We start from the raw sequence: 17991 nt of genomic DNA, 5'->3' as shown, positions 1-17991 counted from the left end.
TGGGGGGCATCATCAAAATGTAGTGTTGTCTTGCCTTCTATGGTTACTAACCAAGTAACACTATAAAGAGGTGATCTTTTACAGATATTTTTCTATTTGCTTTGTTTCTATCTTGAGTAAAGTGTTTTTATGGTCACTTTTTAAAAGCCTTTATATTTTTTAATGAACACTAAAAAATCAAAATCCCAGGAATATAAGCTTTTAAACAATGTCTATTTCTAGTACTCAAAATATTTCTACTTTATACCTTCTTTAATTTTCTTAACTGCAAGGATACAAATATGGAGGTAATTAGGGGAAAAAAAAGGTTCAATTTACATTTTTCTGTGTAATATTTTGAGGTAAGGTGTCAACATCTATTCATGTCATATTTCTGAGGTGAAATGTCAACATCTGTTAATGTCAACTCAAGATCAAGAATAATATTGCTTTCAACATGCTACAGTAGAGGACGTGAGTACTTAATAAGGTGTATAAATGCAAATACAGCATAATGTTTGTTTCCAAAACAGGATTTAAACAATAGCAAATTTCACAACTTTCAGAAGACACAGCATTCAAATTTTAAGATAAATTCAATATTGAATTTAAAATTTACATAGTCTGCTTTTAGAGCTGTATTTTCTAAAACAATAAACTTCTCTTTCATGTTGCCTAAAAAAAAAAAAAACTGGGAGAGAATATTTCAAATCATCTCATGAGCTCCTGAAGAGACACATTTCCAGCAGAATCAAAGGAGACAGAGTCACCTGCTTTGAAAAACATTTGCAGAGCACCTGCTATTTGCCTAGCACTGGTTACCTAAGCACCAAGTGTTCTCCTACCTCCTTTTCCATTGTGTGGCATTCCACAACCTGAGAGTTGATGTTAAGTCTAATGAAAAGGCCCAGCCAGACTTAAACCTGGAAAAAGCAACCCCAGATGCTTATCCAGCACAGGAATTCTCAATAGCCCCTATGCCCTGAGGTGGACAAATACCACACTCAACCAGTATAGACTTGGTTCTCGTCTCTGGTATAAAGTCAGGTGTGCTGAGCTGGCACCTACCAATCCTGACCCAGAGCAGGTTCCAGCCATCCTGGTAGATGTGCAATGATGCAACTTCCACCCCTGCTCTTTTGGACTCTCCATGCTATATTAGTGATGATGAGATTATTTCTCTTTTCTGGACTCTATTCTGTGCAAACAACAGAAAGATCATTTTCTGAAAGTTTCTGCTGTGCCCTGAGCCTGTATTCCCACAACACATCATTGCAGCAACTTGCTCCACACTAGAGAAATAGGATAGAGAAATGAAAGACTGCATCCTCAGGCTAGTCCTAGGGGGCACTTACAAACATCTCTTTCCTATACACAAAGCATAATTTATTACTTGGTCTGATTGAGTAGGCAAGAGACGATTTCCATTAAACCATTAAGAAAAGAAGAGGTGCTTCCTTTTTCAAGAATAACCATAGCAATCTGATGTTCAAAAATTTTTGGATAGCTCTACATAAAATATTTGCAGTAGGAGAAAGGAGTAAAAACAAGGATAGAAATATAAAAATAATGTATTTTAAGTTAGGTACAAACAAGAAACACATAAGCACAATGACTTTATGTTTTGACTTTATGCATTAAATAATACATTTCACTGACCTTATTACTAACTTCATATTTTCGTCACCCTTAAATACTTAGGTAAATGTTACATGAATTAAGTACAAGTCATATAGAAAATATTAAGAAATAATTTTGTATTTCTCCTTTTACCCTGAAATTATGAAACAATTAACTGGCTTGACAATTATTTTACAGTAGCTGTCTGGAAAGTTATAGGATTTGGATCAAAATGATGGTCTACATGAGAAACCACCTATATCTGTAAAAAGAGATGATGGCACAAGCAACTTTCAGAGCAGGGTATGGAAAGATTTCTGTGGAATATTAAGATAATGCCACATTGCAAACATTCCTGTGTTCTAAACACAAAGTAAGGATCAAACCACTTCATTTACTTAAATATCTATGAAATGTAATTTAAAATACTATGGCAATTGTAAAAAAAACTAGTAAATAAGACCAATTGTTGACTCAGATATTAACAAGTATTTTCCCCTTTGCCTTTCCCTAGATACTTTTTCTTTTGTTTCTCTCCCTCAACATGCTACATTATACCTCATATGTTTAAATTATTTATTATCTATTTGACATGGATTTATGTTCCCAGTTCTTAATTTAACAGTAAGTAGAATGCCTAACCCCATTATATTCTAGGCATGGAAGAGAACTTATAAATCATCTAATCTCTTATTTCATAAACAAACAGACCCTGGGGCATTTAAAATTTTGCTTAGAAATCATAATTGAGGTTGATTTTTGACTTATGTGTCCCAATGTATTTGTTTCTGTGAGCCAATAATCCCTATAAAAGTGATGTTCCCAGCCCTTGTCTTCAGAATGAAAGAAGAAAAATACATAGTAAGAAATCAGGCAATAACTGGGTTTTCAAAATGGATAGGCATACTGTATCATAAGTTTATTTTTCATTATGTCCTTACCTTTTCCTTGTTCACTGAAGGCTTGAAACAAATCAGTAAAATTTTTGGTTGTGGATTGCAGCTTCTGGTACGTTCCCATTTGTGCCACTCTGCCATTTTCCATTACAACAATCAGATCCATCTGTGGCAGAAGTGTGAGGTTGTGTGTCACTAAAACACGAGTCTGAAAAAACAGAATGTTTTTGTCTTTAGGTTACCAAAAAATGGCATCAGTTATCTAATTTTTTAAAAAGGTACAATCACTTTTGTCATCTTTACTACTTCAGGGCATAATTTTTCGTAAATCTTGGTAGGTGCCAGCCTAAGACAGCTATTTCACAATGACTGATGACATGCTGTTAAAGAGTTTGCAAATTGGATTTTAATCCTTTGGTTCAGGTATTCTTCATTTGTTAGAACTGAATCTGTTTCATAAGAAAGATATCAGGTGTTCTTGCTTAAAATTTTTTAATGTACCGCAGATTCAAAAAAGTGTTTAATTCAAGTCATAATTTAGAGTTTTTACTTAATCTTTCAAATACATAGGCCTGCACAATACAGTGAACCTTACTCTAAATTATGGACTGTAGATAATAATACAATTATAAAAATGTTCTTTTATCAGTTGTAACAAGTGTACCACACTAATAATAAGGTGTGGTAATAGGCGGTATACTGGAACTCTGTATTTTACGCATGATTTTCCTATATGCCTGTAATTCCCTTTAAAAAAAAATCTTTCCATATTATTTTACACATACACATATATTTAAATAAGCAGCTTGATTCATTTTGATAAGTAAAGACATTTGTATTTACTTATGCATGTATGTCCTAATTGTTATACATTTACCTAATTTTTTCTTCCAGACTGATGTTCCATGAACATATAGAGGAAAGAGTGTGTTTTTGTGATCACACTGACTTTGTATAAGATTTTTGCTGTTGTTAATTTAAGCAACCTCTATCAGGTCACTTTGACTCGTGAGTTCTTCATATGTGAAACAGTATAATGACAATACCCTTCTCAGAGACTTGCTATAAGAATTTTATATTTCAATATACAGTGTCAAACATGGCATGGACTTGGTAAATAATTCCCTGCTTCTTGGTCCCTTCATCAAATAGTCAAATTATTACTATTGCTATTAAAAATGAGCCATGTGTGGTAGATTGAAATATGTACCCCCTCAAAGGCCATGTTCTGAATCTCAATCCGTATTCCATATGAGAATTTGAACCCACTGTAAATAGGACCTTTGGAAGATATCATTTTGAATTAAGGTGTGGCCCAAACGATTCAGGGTAGGCTTTAATCCGTATTACTAGAGTCCTTTACAAGCAGTAGAAATTCAGATATAATCTAAGGTCACATAGGAAAAAGCAGGATGTCAGTGGAAGCTGGAAGAGGAGACATAAGGAAAAAGATTTCACCATGTGACAGGAAGCAGAGATGGAAGGCAAGGAACCCCAAGAACTGTGGCCGCCAGTGCCCGACGCTACAGACTTCAGAGTGAAAGCACGACCTCACTGATGCCTTGATGCTGGACTTCTAGTTTCCAAAATTGAAAGTCTTGCTGCTGAAGCCAACCTACTGTGTGGTATCTGTCAGAAGCCAACCCACTGTGTGGCATCTGTCACAGTGGTCTGGCAAACTGAGACACGATGTTAATAAGTTTAGGCATCAAAATACCACTTCATAAGAAAAACTTACTAAACCAAAACTAACTCATTTGACAATTAATCCTCTTTGAAACTGGCATTGGTGATAATCACATAAATTAAGACCAAAGTAAGTAAACTTGCAAATAAAACATTAAAAAGTAGTCATTAAAATTTGTCTGTAAAAGAGCAATATAAATCTCCCCTTTTTCAGGAGAAAACTTTGACTACTTTTACTTAAAGAAATAACACAAAGTAATTGAAATTTTAAGCACAGTGCCATGTAGATAATCCCCACTCTTCCCCACCCCTGCAAAAAACAAAAAATAAAAATAAAATAAAAAGCATAATCAACACTACAGCTACCTTGTTTTTCAAAAGGCCTGAGGACCCTATCACTTTTTCAAACAGCTGCTTTCCAACGTGAACATCAACTGCAGACAATGGATCATCCAAGAGGTAGATGTCAGCCCCACTATAGACAGCTCTGGCCAAACTTACTCGAAGCTTCTGGCCCCCACTTATATTTACACCCTGAAAATAGAATAGGAAAGGAAATGTGTAAATCTCAAAGCATATGCAGTTACATCCAATGCTCTAATGAAGCAAGGAGAGGTAATAACCCCTGATTAACATTCAGACATAATTCATCTAGGATTACCAATGGCCTATTCCTACCCTATTTTCAAACATAGGTAAATATTAACCAATAAATCTACTCCCTCTTACCGGTTTACCTTCAAAAGTAGGTGCTAACAAAGAGAAAATGATGTCCAATTCCCCAATCTGAAAAGTTGTATCTGTAGAACATTAAATAAAACTTTTGGTTGCAATCCATACACTGGCAGGGTGATTTTTAAATTGACACATAGGAAATTGAGAATAATTGCTAAATTACCAAAGCGGTAATCAACATGTCCTAATTTTTCCTGTCGAAAGATTAGTACAAGTCTTGTTGGCAAAAATACAATTCTAAAAAGCAAGAATAAGGAACATATATCACTCCATGTGAGAATTAGCGTTGACATGTACCTTTATATATGGAGAATTATGTGGGCAGGCCCAGTTTACAGGATTCATTTTATAATATTTACAGGTCTGGGTTAAAAACTCTCAGTACAGCAAATAATTTAGCCATTGACCAATTAGCATTGACCAATAATTACAAAATGCCATTGCTTTGCATTTGTTATTCTCTTCCTTCTCAACAAACATCTCCTAAGTATGACTATATTCTGGTTGCTATGTTAGCACTTAGAATTCAAAGATAAATGAAATAGGGCCTCAATCATGAAGAAGTCATAGTTTAGCAAGGGAGACATGTATGAAAAAAGATATGCAATGCAATGTGATACATACATGTGTGCCCCAATGAAGGAGCAATTAGTTCTTAGAGGTGAGGAAGAGGAGAGAGTGGATAATATGGCAGCAATCCCTCATGCATTTGTTGGGAGTACTTAATGAGTATAAAACATTTAGGAAAAATACAACAGTGAGATGGGCACGATCAAAATGTTAACTATTGTCGTTATCATCTTATCACTCCTCTCTTCATTTCATCCTCTGCTTTGATATCACTTATTATGTCATTGCCTTGCTTAAAAATCTAGGATTCCTACAACTCTTCTCTTCCAGCACCTAAAAGCAATGACAAATTCCTAACTAAGAATCTAGGACACTTATATTCTGGTATTGACTCACTCTTTCAGCCACTCTCCCAATCCTCCCTTCAAGTGACTATGGCCCTGCCAACCAAACTTACCTTTCCTTTTATAACTAGGCAGTGGTTGTTCACTCTGCTTGGGAGCCCATATCCCTGCCTTTTCAACCCAAATGCTGTCCATTCTGAGAAGTCCTCTTACAACCAACCTTCTCCCCAACGCCCCAGAGTAAAGCCAATCATTTCCTTCCTTTTAATTGTGCAGTGCTTTGTTTACTGGTCTCACTGCTGGGACTGGGGATACCCATATCAGTCTGTTGCACCAGCCTATAAGCTCCTGGACTATCCTTGTATTCCCAGTACCTGGGTAGTGCCTGACACTAGGTGATTAATCAGTATCTGTAAATTATGGCAGTAGTATTTCATGCCTATATTCAATCTATACTTCCCTTTCTGGGATTTTTTCCTTTTTAAATTCTTTATAGTTACATATTATCAGAGAGTTTATATTATTTGAGATTTTGGTTTTATCAGCATAATATTCAGTATGTATTAACAAGTTAAAAGAAGTCAGATTTCTGCATGATTTTAATTATCATGCCATTTCACCTAAAGTCAGTGAAGATGCAAGAAAAAACAAAACAAAACAAAACAAAAAACAAAAACCAGATGCTGGAAAGAAAGTAATTCTGTTTAACACTATTGAGAAAATTTACCTAAAGAATGAAACCAATGTCAGTCTGGTTATGGGGTCAAATTTGGTTTATTTGAGACCTTAAATATTTCCACTTTCTACAATTTTGTTATAAATTTTAGTTATCATTTTTTATAACATTACTAACCGACAATATGAGGTCAGGGTAAAAGTGCCTCACAATGTTATGCTAATGCTCTTTTCAGGAATTCAAAGCATTGATAAGGATTATTTACTCATCTTTATAACAACATAAATGGTAGGCAGATGCTGCTTTTGCATTCATATTTAATTAATGGATATTTTAGTCACAGGCTGGGGCTAATCCCTTGGGATCACACTTCGGATCATGGTATCTGTTTTGTTTTTTTTTAACTCCAAAATACTGGACAGAATAGTAACTATTCATTACAAAAATGAAAACAAAAAAGGTCAACCACCACACCAGTGAGTCAAGAGTGCCTACAACTGACAGCAGGAGAATTGCATCCAGCATCCATGTGGAATCTAAACCCCCTCTAGATATAGATGTGGAGTGGATGGAGGAATGGAGTATGGATTAGAGTGGACTTACTGATATTCTATTCATGAACTATTGTGATTCGTAATAGAAGAAAATATGGTGTTGGTGTGGAGAAAGTGGCCATGGTGGCTGCTGGGGGTAGGGAGTGGGAGGAAGAGATGTGATGTGGGGGCATTTTTTGGGGTTGGAGTTGCCCTGGGGGGTGCTGCAGGGACAATTACCAGACATTGTATGTCCTCTCATGGCCCACTGGGTGGACAGTGGAAGAGTATGGGATATGGTGTGGACCACTGACCATGAGGTGCAGCGGTGCTCAGAGATGTATTCACCAAATGCAATGAATGTCTCATGATGATGGAAGAAGTTGTTGTTAAGGGCAGAGGAGTGGGGTGAGGGGGGTGGGGGGGTATATGGGGACCTCATATTTTTTTAATGTAACATTAGAAAAATAAATAAAAGACAAAAAAAAAAAGAAAAAGTAAAGCAAAGAATTAGATGATTGGGAAACAAATTGCCCATAAGTAGGAATGAAAGGAATGAATAAACAAACACAGATTAGGGATATTAATGACAGAATCATCTCGAACACAGTCTTGGGTGCCAACCACTAGAGACTGGTACCCATGGTCTTGTTGCTACTGTCCTATGCTTGCCTTGCTGTACAAGAGATACAGGAAAAAAAACAAAACTATTATTCACTCATTAGAAAGTGAAAAGCATTGTGCCAGCAACTGAAACAAATTGTTGATGATCACGCTGGTGATTTTTATTCCCTTTATAACCCCACGTGGATGCCAATAACAAAATTTCCTACTGATTTTTAATCTGTCTTCCAGCTGGCCAATTATTTGTCCTTAATACTGTCATCTCTTTTATAGCAATTATATAATGATTTTTCTAGAATTATAGTTGTATAGTTAGTTATATATTTGTATTGTATATATAAAGTACAAAGAGTTTATAGCAAAAAGGTTATAAATATTTTATTAGCACAGCTGAATAGAATTTTATTTCTGTATATGGTAAATTATATTTTCCTCACTCTTTCTCCAATCTCAGTTTGATCTCCATTAGGTAACTGCTCCAAATCTGGAAGGAGAGCACAGGCCTCCAATACTTGCTCATAAAACTGCTTCTGCATGATGGAGCCAAAGAGAATGTTTTCTTGCAAAATGCAATTCTGAATCCAGGCCTGCTGGGAAACATAAGCCACAGACCCCTAAAAAAGAAAGACGTAAAGAAATACCATTAAGAAGGGAAACGAAGAAGTTACATCACCACATTAAAGAAACATATTTAGCCCATGATTTCTTTTGCTTCCTTTATCTTTAACATAAAAATTTAAAACACATAGGTTAGTTATTATTATTATTTTTTTCCAATCAGGGTGTTGCAAGTCCTGATTACGCAGAATATTAATCACATATAATGCGAACACCAGTCATCACATTAGATTAGCTTTTCAATGTAAATGTGTAGATCATGATATCTTATTTTGTTTATTTAACATTCCCCTCAGGTGAGTTAATTTATCTTTCTTAATTACTTTCACCATAGCCTCTACCAAAGTTATCTTTCTAGTGGGATTCTCTAGAAGCAGATGTTGAAACAATGCCTGGGAAGCAAATCGTTTATTTGGATCAAACCCTGGGTAAGGAAAGGAGGTTCAGATACACAGAAAAGTCACACTGCAAGGTGGATGGCACAAAACTTGGGCCAACCCTTCAGACGGATGTGGAGGAGTTTTCCCTGTTAGGATGAACTAGCCTGGCCTTTGAGGGAAGACCCTGAGGCCAAGCAGTTCTCTACAGCTCAAGCCAACCCTGAAGGAGCTGATGGATTCCCCACAGCTGGGTGGCAAGCTCTTACTAAGAAAGGGAGGTAGGCAGCACATTTCCATGTCTTACATGTAATCACTGCTCCTACTTTGATTTTTTGGTGACTTTATGGCTTGAAAAGATTTCTAAATATATAACAATCTGCTGCTTAAAATATCCTAACTAAGCTCACTTTTCTTGAAAAGAAATCTACATATACAGAATATCTGAAATAGAGACCTACCTTTCAATCTATCCCATGGACTCTATGCAAACACTGATTTTGGTGCGTTTCACCAACTACTGCATACTCTATAACAGTATCAACCATTTAAAGTACTTTCTGATGTACATACAGATATAACCATTAGCCTTTTGATTTCTACTAATGACTTTAAAGGACAAAGTTTAAATTTTAATTCTTCTTTGTTGAGCATGTCAGACATATAATGGCTTTTGAACAAAAACATTATAATTCTGATCTGACCTGATCTAGAATACTAATAGCTCTTGAATTACCTTGTGAAGCCTTGAATTGTCTTTGATAAGAATAGCATATTAAATCAGTCCACAGTTGGTAAATATTTTGAATACTTTTTTAAAAAGAAAAACAAAACTAAATCCTATTTATGAATACGGACTAGATTTTATCTCTATCAGCTCCTAATTATGTTTCAAGTACAATAAAAGGCTATCTGTTCTCTGATTCTTTTTTCCCTTTCATAAGCAGAATATTTTTTAATACTTTATCATTTTTTATTTCTAATTTTTATTTCTCATAACTGATCTTAGTGTCTCACTTGCTAGACTATGAATTCTGTTAAGAGGAGATATATATTTTACTTCATGTTTCCCTGGTACTAAGATGAGGCATATGGTATAGACTCTATTAATAATAGCTTAGTGAAAATAGGTGAATGAATGAAAGGAAAATAAACTTAATATGATGGTCATGATGTTTGCAAAGAACTGGTCTACGAAAGTTATAATTATCTTGATTGTAAAAAGTGCCTTGTTTACAGTCATCATGAAGAACATAGGGATATAAAGAGAGTCAAACTAAACATAAAAAGTAAAACTTTATCAGAAAAAGTGCTAGCAATCATACTTGATCTTAAACTAAGAATAATGATGAGAGAGGAAAAATAAAAAATTCACCATTAAAGGACTGGAGTTAGAACTGAATTTCCCAGAGAAGAAAAAAACAAGGAAGGGTGAAGAAACTGGTTTCAAATCTTTAGAGCTTCTCTGTCTTTTCAGAGGTGAGAAGAAAGGTTTAGGCTAGCATGTTAACTGACTGACTTATGCCTATGGAAGAAATCAGTACCTAATCTAGTATTTCAAGAGAGATACTGCTGACTAAGAACTTGTTGATTTCACTTTCCTATCAACCTTTACAAACAGGATGCTCCCTCATGCCCTTTCTTCCCCACACTGCAAAATGTTGGGACTGTGGGTCACAGGAAGAAGTGGGGCTTAGAGTTGGATTTTTAAAACATTCCTCATCTATTAAACTGACTATTCTTGTTATTGTTGGTATAAAATCTTGTTGTATGTATAAAAATAATGTCCCTTCCCATCCCCACCCTGCAAGAACAAGAGGTTGGGAATAGACCTTCCCTATAATCCAAAGGCTGAATTTGAAAGGTAAGCATAGAAAGATAGATTAGATTTTTTTTTTTTAATTTTAAGTTTTGTTTAAAGATCCTACCCCTGAGTAGCTACAAGACTTCTTAAAAATTGAATGACCTTAATTACTACTCAGGGAATCTTGCAATGAATAATAATTAGAAACCTAATCAAATTACATTATAAATCACATTTGTTTCTGTATAATTGGTTTCAATTTGGTTATCATCAAACAGTTACCATAAGCATTCATAAATGATTTACTGAAGTATTTAGGGGACAGAATGCTATTACTAATCCATCTATAGTTAATCAATTTTCACAGAAATTTAAATGTTTGTTATAAACTTGAAATGCCCATTAAACACTTGCATTTTCAATTCAAATTGATAAGTTCTTATTGGCATTCATAGTGTGCTATATGCAGCTTATTACACTAGGAGGTATGGACAGAATATATTGTTGACATTACCTTTCTTTGGACTACTCCTGTAAGCTTCTCCATTTCCCCCAGAAGGGCAGAAAGCAATGATGATTTTCCAGACCCAACCTGCCCTACAACAGCCACTAAAGCTCCTTCTGGAATCATTATGTTCAAGCTAAACGATAAGAAAAAGAGAGATGATATAGGAATGTCTTGTTACAGTTGCTTTTAATGTCCATTCCTAGAGTCACTATCACAGACTGTCTTGTTCAGTGCTATTTACATTAATCTACAAACACCCAACCTTCCAAAATGCAAACAAACAAACAAAAAAAACAACAAAGTACCACTAATAGAAGAAATAAATAGATAATAGTAAAACAACTATGAAAATTAAATTAAAGTTAAAAAAAAAGATCTTCAGTTAATTTCAACCAACTCACCTTTCTCTTAAAGAATCGAATGCTAAAAGAAAAAATAATAATTTTTTTCACAAATCATAACTTACTCTATTAGAACTGGAATCCCTGTTTTGTCCCAGGAGAAGGAAGCATTTGTAAATCCAATGGCATGATCTGGGAAGAAAAGCAAATACATGATGCACTATTGAACCAATTGCTTTCAACTCAGGGGTGAAATAAATATAGGATGCAAAGAGGAATGCTGACCTCCTATGTAGTTTGTTTCAATATTTTGAGGAAGAATTTCCTCAGTGTTGAGAAAGTCTTCCAAACGACCCAATGATATCCTTGTCTATCAAAATAAACACAGATGGAATTTATTTTGGTTTGAAGTAGGCTGAAACTAAAAACTGTTTATAGAGATTTATAGCATGGTTAAAATTTTTGATGCAAAGATATTACAATAAACATTCAGCAAATATAATTTGTATTATTTCACTTTTATAAATAAATTCAACAGTTAGGAGAAAGGATACAAATATTTAGCTACAATTAGAAAAAATGAAATAATATTTTCCCTAAAAACTCTTACATAAAATCTTTAGTACATTTTTATTTACTTTGTGCTAGGAGATTTCTATTGTTAATAGATATAATGGAATTGGACTGAGTTTTTGTTTACCAAATGCATCAAATGTATGCAGGACTGGTTCTTTTTCTTTTTTGACAATTGTTCTCTTTATTTAGTGAAGACAGCAGTATATAACTAGGATTTGGAGAACACTTTTAAGTGCCATACCTTTGGCTAGATTCTTATTTCAAAAGCAAAACAGAACTGCTAAGAACTGATCTTTTCTATTTCAAAAAGCGTGCTGTTAAAACAAGAGTTAGAAGCATCCCATCAATGGTACTTCTGTGCCCTCTGTTGGTGAATATATATAAAGCGAAAAAAGTATGATGTGACAAAAATGGCTGAGTTGGTATTTACTAATTACAAATATATTATTTCTTGAAAAAAAATTAAAAGGCAAAGTTTTCCAATTAAAGAGCTCATTTCACTAAGCAATGGTTCATTTTCATTACGATCCCAGATGATGAAAAGGATATGAGGGCAGAACGACTAGAAAACCAAAACTGCCACCCACAACATTTTTAACTGAGCAAATCTCAGGCAAAGGGAGCAAGGAACTCGCTTCTTTGGAATCCCTCTGATTCTTAGCAGTCTTCTGCTGATGGTGATATTTAAATGGCCTCCAGGGATTGGAGATTACAATTGAGGGCAGGCAAAATCTGTTATCTCATACATGGTTTGATGGTTTGGTGGCCAACTGATATTATCCATGCATTTTCTCCCAGCTCATTCATTCCTAATAGATGAAATACTGCTGAGCCCTAGGTAAACATTCAGAACCAGTCTTATACCAAGCACCTAATTGTAAATTTTCTATTGAAAACAAAATGAATTTTTTGATGCCATAGTGTCTAAAATCAGCTTTGAAAAAGCTAAGTAAAAGAAGCTAACATTAAATAAAATATCATATGGTGAAATATTAAATGTCATTTGATGGAGAAAAGTGTAAGTAAGGAAGACTTAATTCCTTCCATTTTATAATTACCTATTATCAGGAAGACTATCTTAAAAGTACCATTAAGCAACCACAAAAGGTAAAATGACATACCAAAAAAAAAAAAAAAGAACAAAAAATTAAAATGATCAAAACCATAAATTTCAGTATGGAATGATTCTTTGATTAAGAGTACTCTGGATGTACCTGGACCACTGCTGAGATCACCACTGGTAAATCAAACAGAGGAAGCCTCAAAATATTAAACAATGCTATAGATGTGAACACTTTAGTGGCTGTTAAAATATTTCCGTCATCCAGTAGGAAATAGACACCAAACGTGGCAACAGAGACCTAGAAAATAGATACGTCATTTTCTTCAAATATTCACTACTAACAATATTATGAGGTGTAGTCTCAAAAGTCAGGTTAGAAAATTTTAATGTTCTTTTTCTGGAGGGGTATTGAAAATCAATACTATTGCAGAAAAACATAAGAAAAAGATAAAGTATAGGCTTAATAGATTTCATACAATAATATATCTTCGAAAATTATACCTTGGAAACCATAAAGTACAGCTCCATTTTAAAGATATGTTGTACTCCTCCTACCAGAGTTCTTTTTCCCATTTAAAATGAAGATCAATCTTTTTTCAAAGTGGAGAACTTTTGACATAAACTTAATTTCCATTATTGTGTACATACATTCTTTTATGTAATAATTAATTTTCCTGGCTTCATAAAATTATCTAAGTAAAGGGTAAATAAATCATGGTCAATAAGAACTATATGTGCTCTTATAAATTTCCTATGGAAGAGGCAGAAAAACTAATTTATGCATGGGAATATATTGACTAGTTATCATGTATATTGTATTGGCTTAAGCAAATACTTCTTGTACTTTTCTAGCAAAGTATTTCAACTGTAAATAATGCTTTCACTTCCATAATACCAGTATATTTATTTAAATAAAAATCATATTTTAATTTATCAAAGAGGAACATGCAGTACTTCTGTCCCCTACCACCACCTGGAATGGTAACTTTGATTAAAATTGATGCTACAGTTATATGCAGTTTGCTTATCCTTTAGCTTTCCCACATTGCTATGTACTGCAAGGCAAGTTATGCTGTAGTTTAAATAGGATGGGGTGTGTGTTGCATACATGGTGGGATAGAAATAGAACAGACTTGAGACTTGGTCCATATCACTTTGCTTTCAAATACTAACTTTATGGATTTGAAGATGTTTCCAAACTACGATGAACTTCCACTACCTCTTGAGAAATGGAAAGACATGCCTAATTAGTGTGAAAATGAAATAAGGCAATGTATATAACTTGCCTGGTATGCAATGGAAACATTCAATAAATGTTACTTCCCTTCCTCCTCCAGATAATATGTCTTTGGGTCTTGTTTAAAAGGGCGTAATCATAAAAATCAAGAAATTTTAGAGCTGGAATGAAATTTTGAAATAGAGGTTATATTTTTTTAAGAATGATGAAGGCATATGTTCAATCTGTGAGAAATTTATAAAGTAAAAGCTTATATATGTACACACACACACATACACAAGTCAAGGAGAATACAGATAATATATTCTTCTTTAAAACTTTCATCTTCTAATCTATACAAATTAATGACTGCATTTCTTACATTTCTTAAAAATTTTCATTTAGATATACACAAATTCATTTAGGGTACCTAAACTCCAGGTAACTGGGAGATGAGTCTGTGTATGAAATTTGGAAATCAGAACAGGAAATATTAAAACACTCACCAAGAATGGAATGCAAGTTAATGTTAGCATAGAAAATACACCAAGATACCCCACTGATTTTTGAACTTTCAAATCCTGTTCTCGAATTTCAATAATCTTCTTTTTATATGAGGGTTCCCATGCATAAAGTTTGAGAATCTGTAAAGGAGTCAGATAATGCCTATTTGGCAAAAAAATTGAAAATATTCGCACATAGAAATACACACCCACCCCTACACACATATACATAACTGTTGAAGTAAAAAGAAAAGGCTATGCTTACAAAGAAAAGTGAATTATTTCTGTTTTCAACTGAGTAAAAGTGTTTCCTTAGAGTTGTGTCTTATTGGAGGTTGGGGGATGGGAAAGAATTGCCATCTCCCCAGTTTATAATCCTTCTTACCAGACTGGAATCATGCCAGCTCTAGGCACAAACTTCACATCAGTTTCTGTTTAGCTCAATCCAGCTGCTTTTTTTTGCCAGTGCAAATCTTCCTTGTCCACTCTTCATTTCTTAATAACTTAGCTCCTCAACCTAATTTCTTCATGATTGTTGTCTTGATACATCAAGCCATTCCCTGAAAGGTGACTGGTGTTTTGAGATTTTAAACTATTTTCTGAGATGGGAAATGCTGAAAAGCAGGATTACCACATTTATCTCATTTTAGAGTAAGATAAAACTATATTTAAATTGCAACTCCATCTCTACTCAACCTTTGTTTCCTTATTTGTAAAACAGGAGCTAAATCTTTTCCTTGGGGTTTATAGAATTAAACAAGCAAACAGATATACAGAGGTAAGTGCAGTATGTGACAGAGAAAATATTCAATAAAGGGTTGTAGCCATCATTATTATTAGAGAGAGGCTTTATGGCACATGTTAGCAGACCCCAAGGATGCTGAGTGTCCAACCCCTTTAAGCTATGCTAACTGATTGTCATTTTGATCTCTACCAATATGCTAACTTAATTTCTGCTGGGACTGCTCTTTGGACTTTGCTCATATCTTGAGGAAATGTTCTCTTATCTTCTCTACACTGTACTAGTCCTACTGATAACACAAAGTTCTCTTTGAGCATACCAACATTTAATACTTATAAACACACACTGCTGTATTGTTTTGGATACAAGGACCATCAACTAGCTCAATGAGAGCTTCAAGATGCATTCAAGTATCACTTTGGGCCATGCAGCCTATTAAATAATAAGTTCCATTTCAGAACATTGAAAAGGTGCACTCTGTATTTTACTTAAGACTAGTCATAATTTCAGATAAATAGGTGGATATCTGTCCCTTTTTCAAAGCTGGATTTTTGTGGTTTTTTTTATAGGAGCTACTAGGGATCGAACCCAGACCTTTTGCATGGGAAGTAGGTGCTCAACCATTGAACTACACCAGCTCCCCTCAAAGTATCTTTAATCTAACAATTGCTTTCACTTTGATAATTTACAAATGTGTGAAAGTCCTATGCAGTATAGTGCAGCAGAGCATTAACTGATTCAAACGTGCCCATCCTGTACACATAGTGACAGATACACCAGATAAAGGAAATTCCCTATGGAAGTGTCAATGCCAGAAGGAAATTCCATATGGGCTTTGAAAATGTTGCCTCTTTAAAAAAATCTGGTGAAGCACAATAAATGTGCAACAGGATTTGAAATTATGCATATAAAATTCAGGAGATTTCCCTTGTTTTAGCATAGAGAACATATTAGTGGCATGACTGGGGTAACTTTCCTATGGTATAATTTGTGACATACCTCTTTTGTAGAAAAGTGTTTGTATACAACCTGAGTGACATCTGATCACTTCTCCATATAAATTTGCCTTTACACTAATGACAATGCTATTGCCACTCTTACCTGCTTAATGCCATCTCTTCTACCTAAACTCTTAAGTAACATTTTGTGAATTTGGGGGTATTTGTGGTAAGTTGTTGGGTGAAAAACAAAAAGAAAATGCCTGCATTTGGTTTTGCATTTAAATGCTATTTTTTAAATATATATATATATATATATATATATATATATACTTTTTTTCCCTCTCTCTATCTTGTTGCGTCATCATCTTTTTGGTGCATCACTTTGCACTGCACCTCTCCTCACCCCACAGGTCTGAGATGCCTTTTTTCTTTTTTTTTAGCTAGCAGGTCCGGGAGATCTAACCAGGGCCTCCATATGGTAAGTGGGAGCTCCTTTGATTAAGCCACAGCCGCTTCCCTAAATGCTATTTTAATAATAAGAATTCCTCCAATAAATCTAAAATCTCCTCCTCCAAATTGTACATATATAAATAAATACATATACGTACTTTGACATACTGAGAACAGCAAAAAATTTATTTATTGACAACTTTATTGCCACATTCTACATAATTAAATAAATGGCATATCTCTTAAATTACCTTAATTCCATGCAAGATTTCATTGAGTAGTTTTATCTCCTTGTCTTTGGTTTTCGTTTGACTTTTCTGTTTTACAGGAAACAATTGAAAGCACATTTGACAAAAGTTGTTAATGCATTTACTTACATAGCCACAGCTATTATTTTATAAAGGTGCAGTCTATTTCCTCATTTTAATGTAAGATCTAGTTAAAGAAAACCTTTTACAGCATTCATACAATATTATTCCATTAACAATGGTAGAAAGTAGTTATATGTAGGTGTTTAAAAAATTATAAGTAATCAATAGTAGAATAAAAGCATGATGTATCCTTCCAAAAATTTTTACAAAATATATTTATTTAAATGTGATTTAAATAGTAAAATAATATACATCCATTTTCTACTTAAATGGGATATATTTTCAATACTTTCAACTATTGACGGTTTTCTTTTTTTACAATGGAAGTATGACAAATAAAAATAATGCATTCTATATCATTAGCACATTATTCTGAGTGCTATTAGTACTTTGGGGATTAGAGTAATTAAAATTTATTTTTCAAATACTGGCTTTTTCTTTTTATACATACAAAGTAATTATTGTATATGCATTCAAATATTTAATAATTACTATATGCATTCAAATATTTAATAATTACTATAATATTTTATACTTATCATTGTCTGGGTATTGCTTATTAAAGACTTCATCCAATAACATGGCTACTTTTATGTTATATGTACTAATAAACATTTGTACATCTTATAAAAAATATTTACAATACTCATGATGTTACATTTCCATGATTTAAAAGTGCATTTTCTTTTTTTAAAAAATATATTTTTTTAAAGATTTATTTTATTTATTTATCCCTCCTTCGTTGTCTGCAGTCACTGTCTGTTCTGTGTCCATTTGCTGTGTGCTCTATATGTCTGCTCATCTTCTCTTTAGGAGGG

The 17991-nt window shown here is 33.9% G+C and overlaps 1 protein-coding gene and 1 non-coding gene across 7 annotated transcripts in view; both read right to left on the bottom strand.

Annotated features, from left to right (window-relative positions):
• Positions 1-17991, bottom strand: part of LOC101417154 (multidrug resistance-associated protein 1-like) — a 101898-nt gene that overhangs the window by 37321 nt on the left and 46586 nt on the right. For 4 of the 6 annotated variants that reach the window (XM_012526817.2, XM_004462648.3, XM_058296102.2 and 1 more), the window contains 9 exons: positions 17054-17119; positions 14673-14810; positions 13102-13248; positions 11597-11681; positions 11437-11503; positions 10977-11103; positions 8101-8277; positions 4548-4715; positions 2541-2703 (listed from right to left, as the gene is read on the bottom strand). In XM_012526817.2, the coding sequence (XP_012382271.2) occupies positions 2541-2703; positions 4548-4715; positions 8101-8277; positions 10977-11103; positions 11437-11503; positions 11597-11681; positions 13102-13248; positions 14673-14810; positions 17054-17119 (1138 nt within the window). The remainder of the gene's footprint in view (positions 1-2540; positions 2704-4547; positions 4716-8100; positions 8278-10976; positions 11104-11436; positions 11504-11596; positions 11682-13101; positions 13249-14672; positions 14811-17053; positions 17120-17991) is intronic. The other 2 variants (XM_012526818.3, XM_058296103.2) reach the window with 1 other exon arrangement.
• Positions 8426-8554, bottom strand: LOC111765174 (U8 small nucleolar RNA). Its single transcript, XR_002797578.1, has one exon. It is a non-coding gene; the product is annotated as a U8 small nucleolar RNA (small nucleolar RNA).

This window comes from Dasypus novemcinctus, chromosome 4 (assembly GCF_030445035.2).
Source record: "Dasypus novemcinctus isolate mDasNov1 chromosome 4, mDasNov1.1.hap2, whole genome shotgun sequence".
NCBI lineage: Eukaryota > Metazoa > Chordata > Mammalia > Cingulata > Dasypodidae > Dasypus > Dasypus novemcinctus.
The sequence above is the reverse complement of the archived record's forward strand: the minus strand, read 5'-3'. Positions and strand labels throughout refer to the sequence as shown.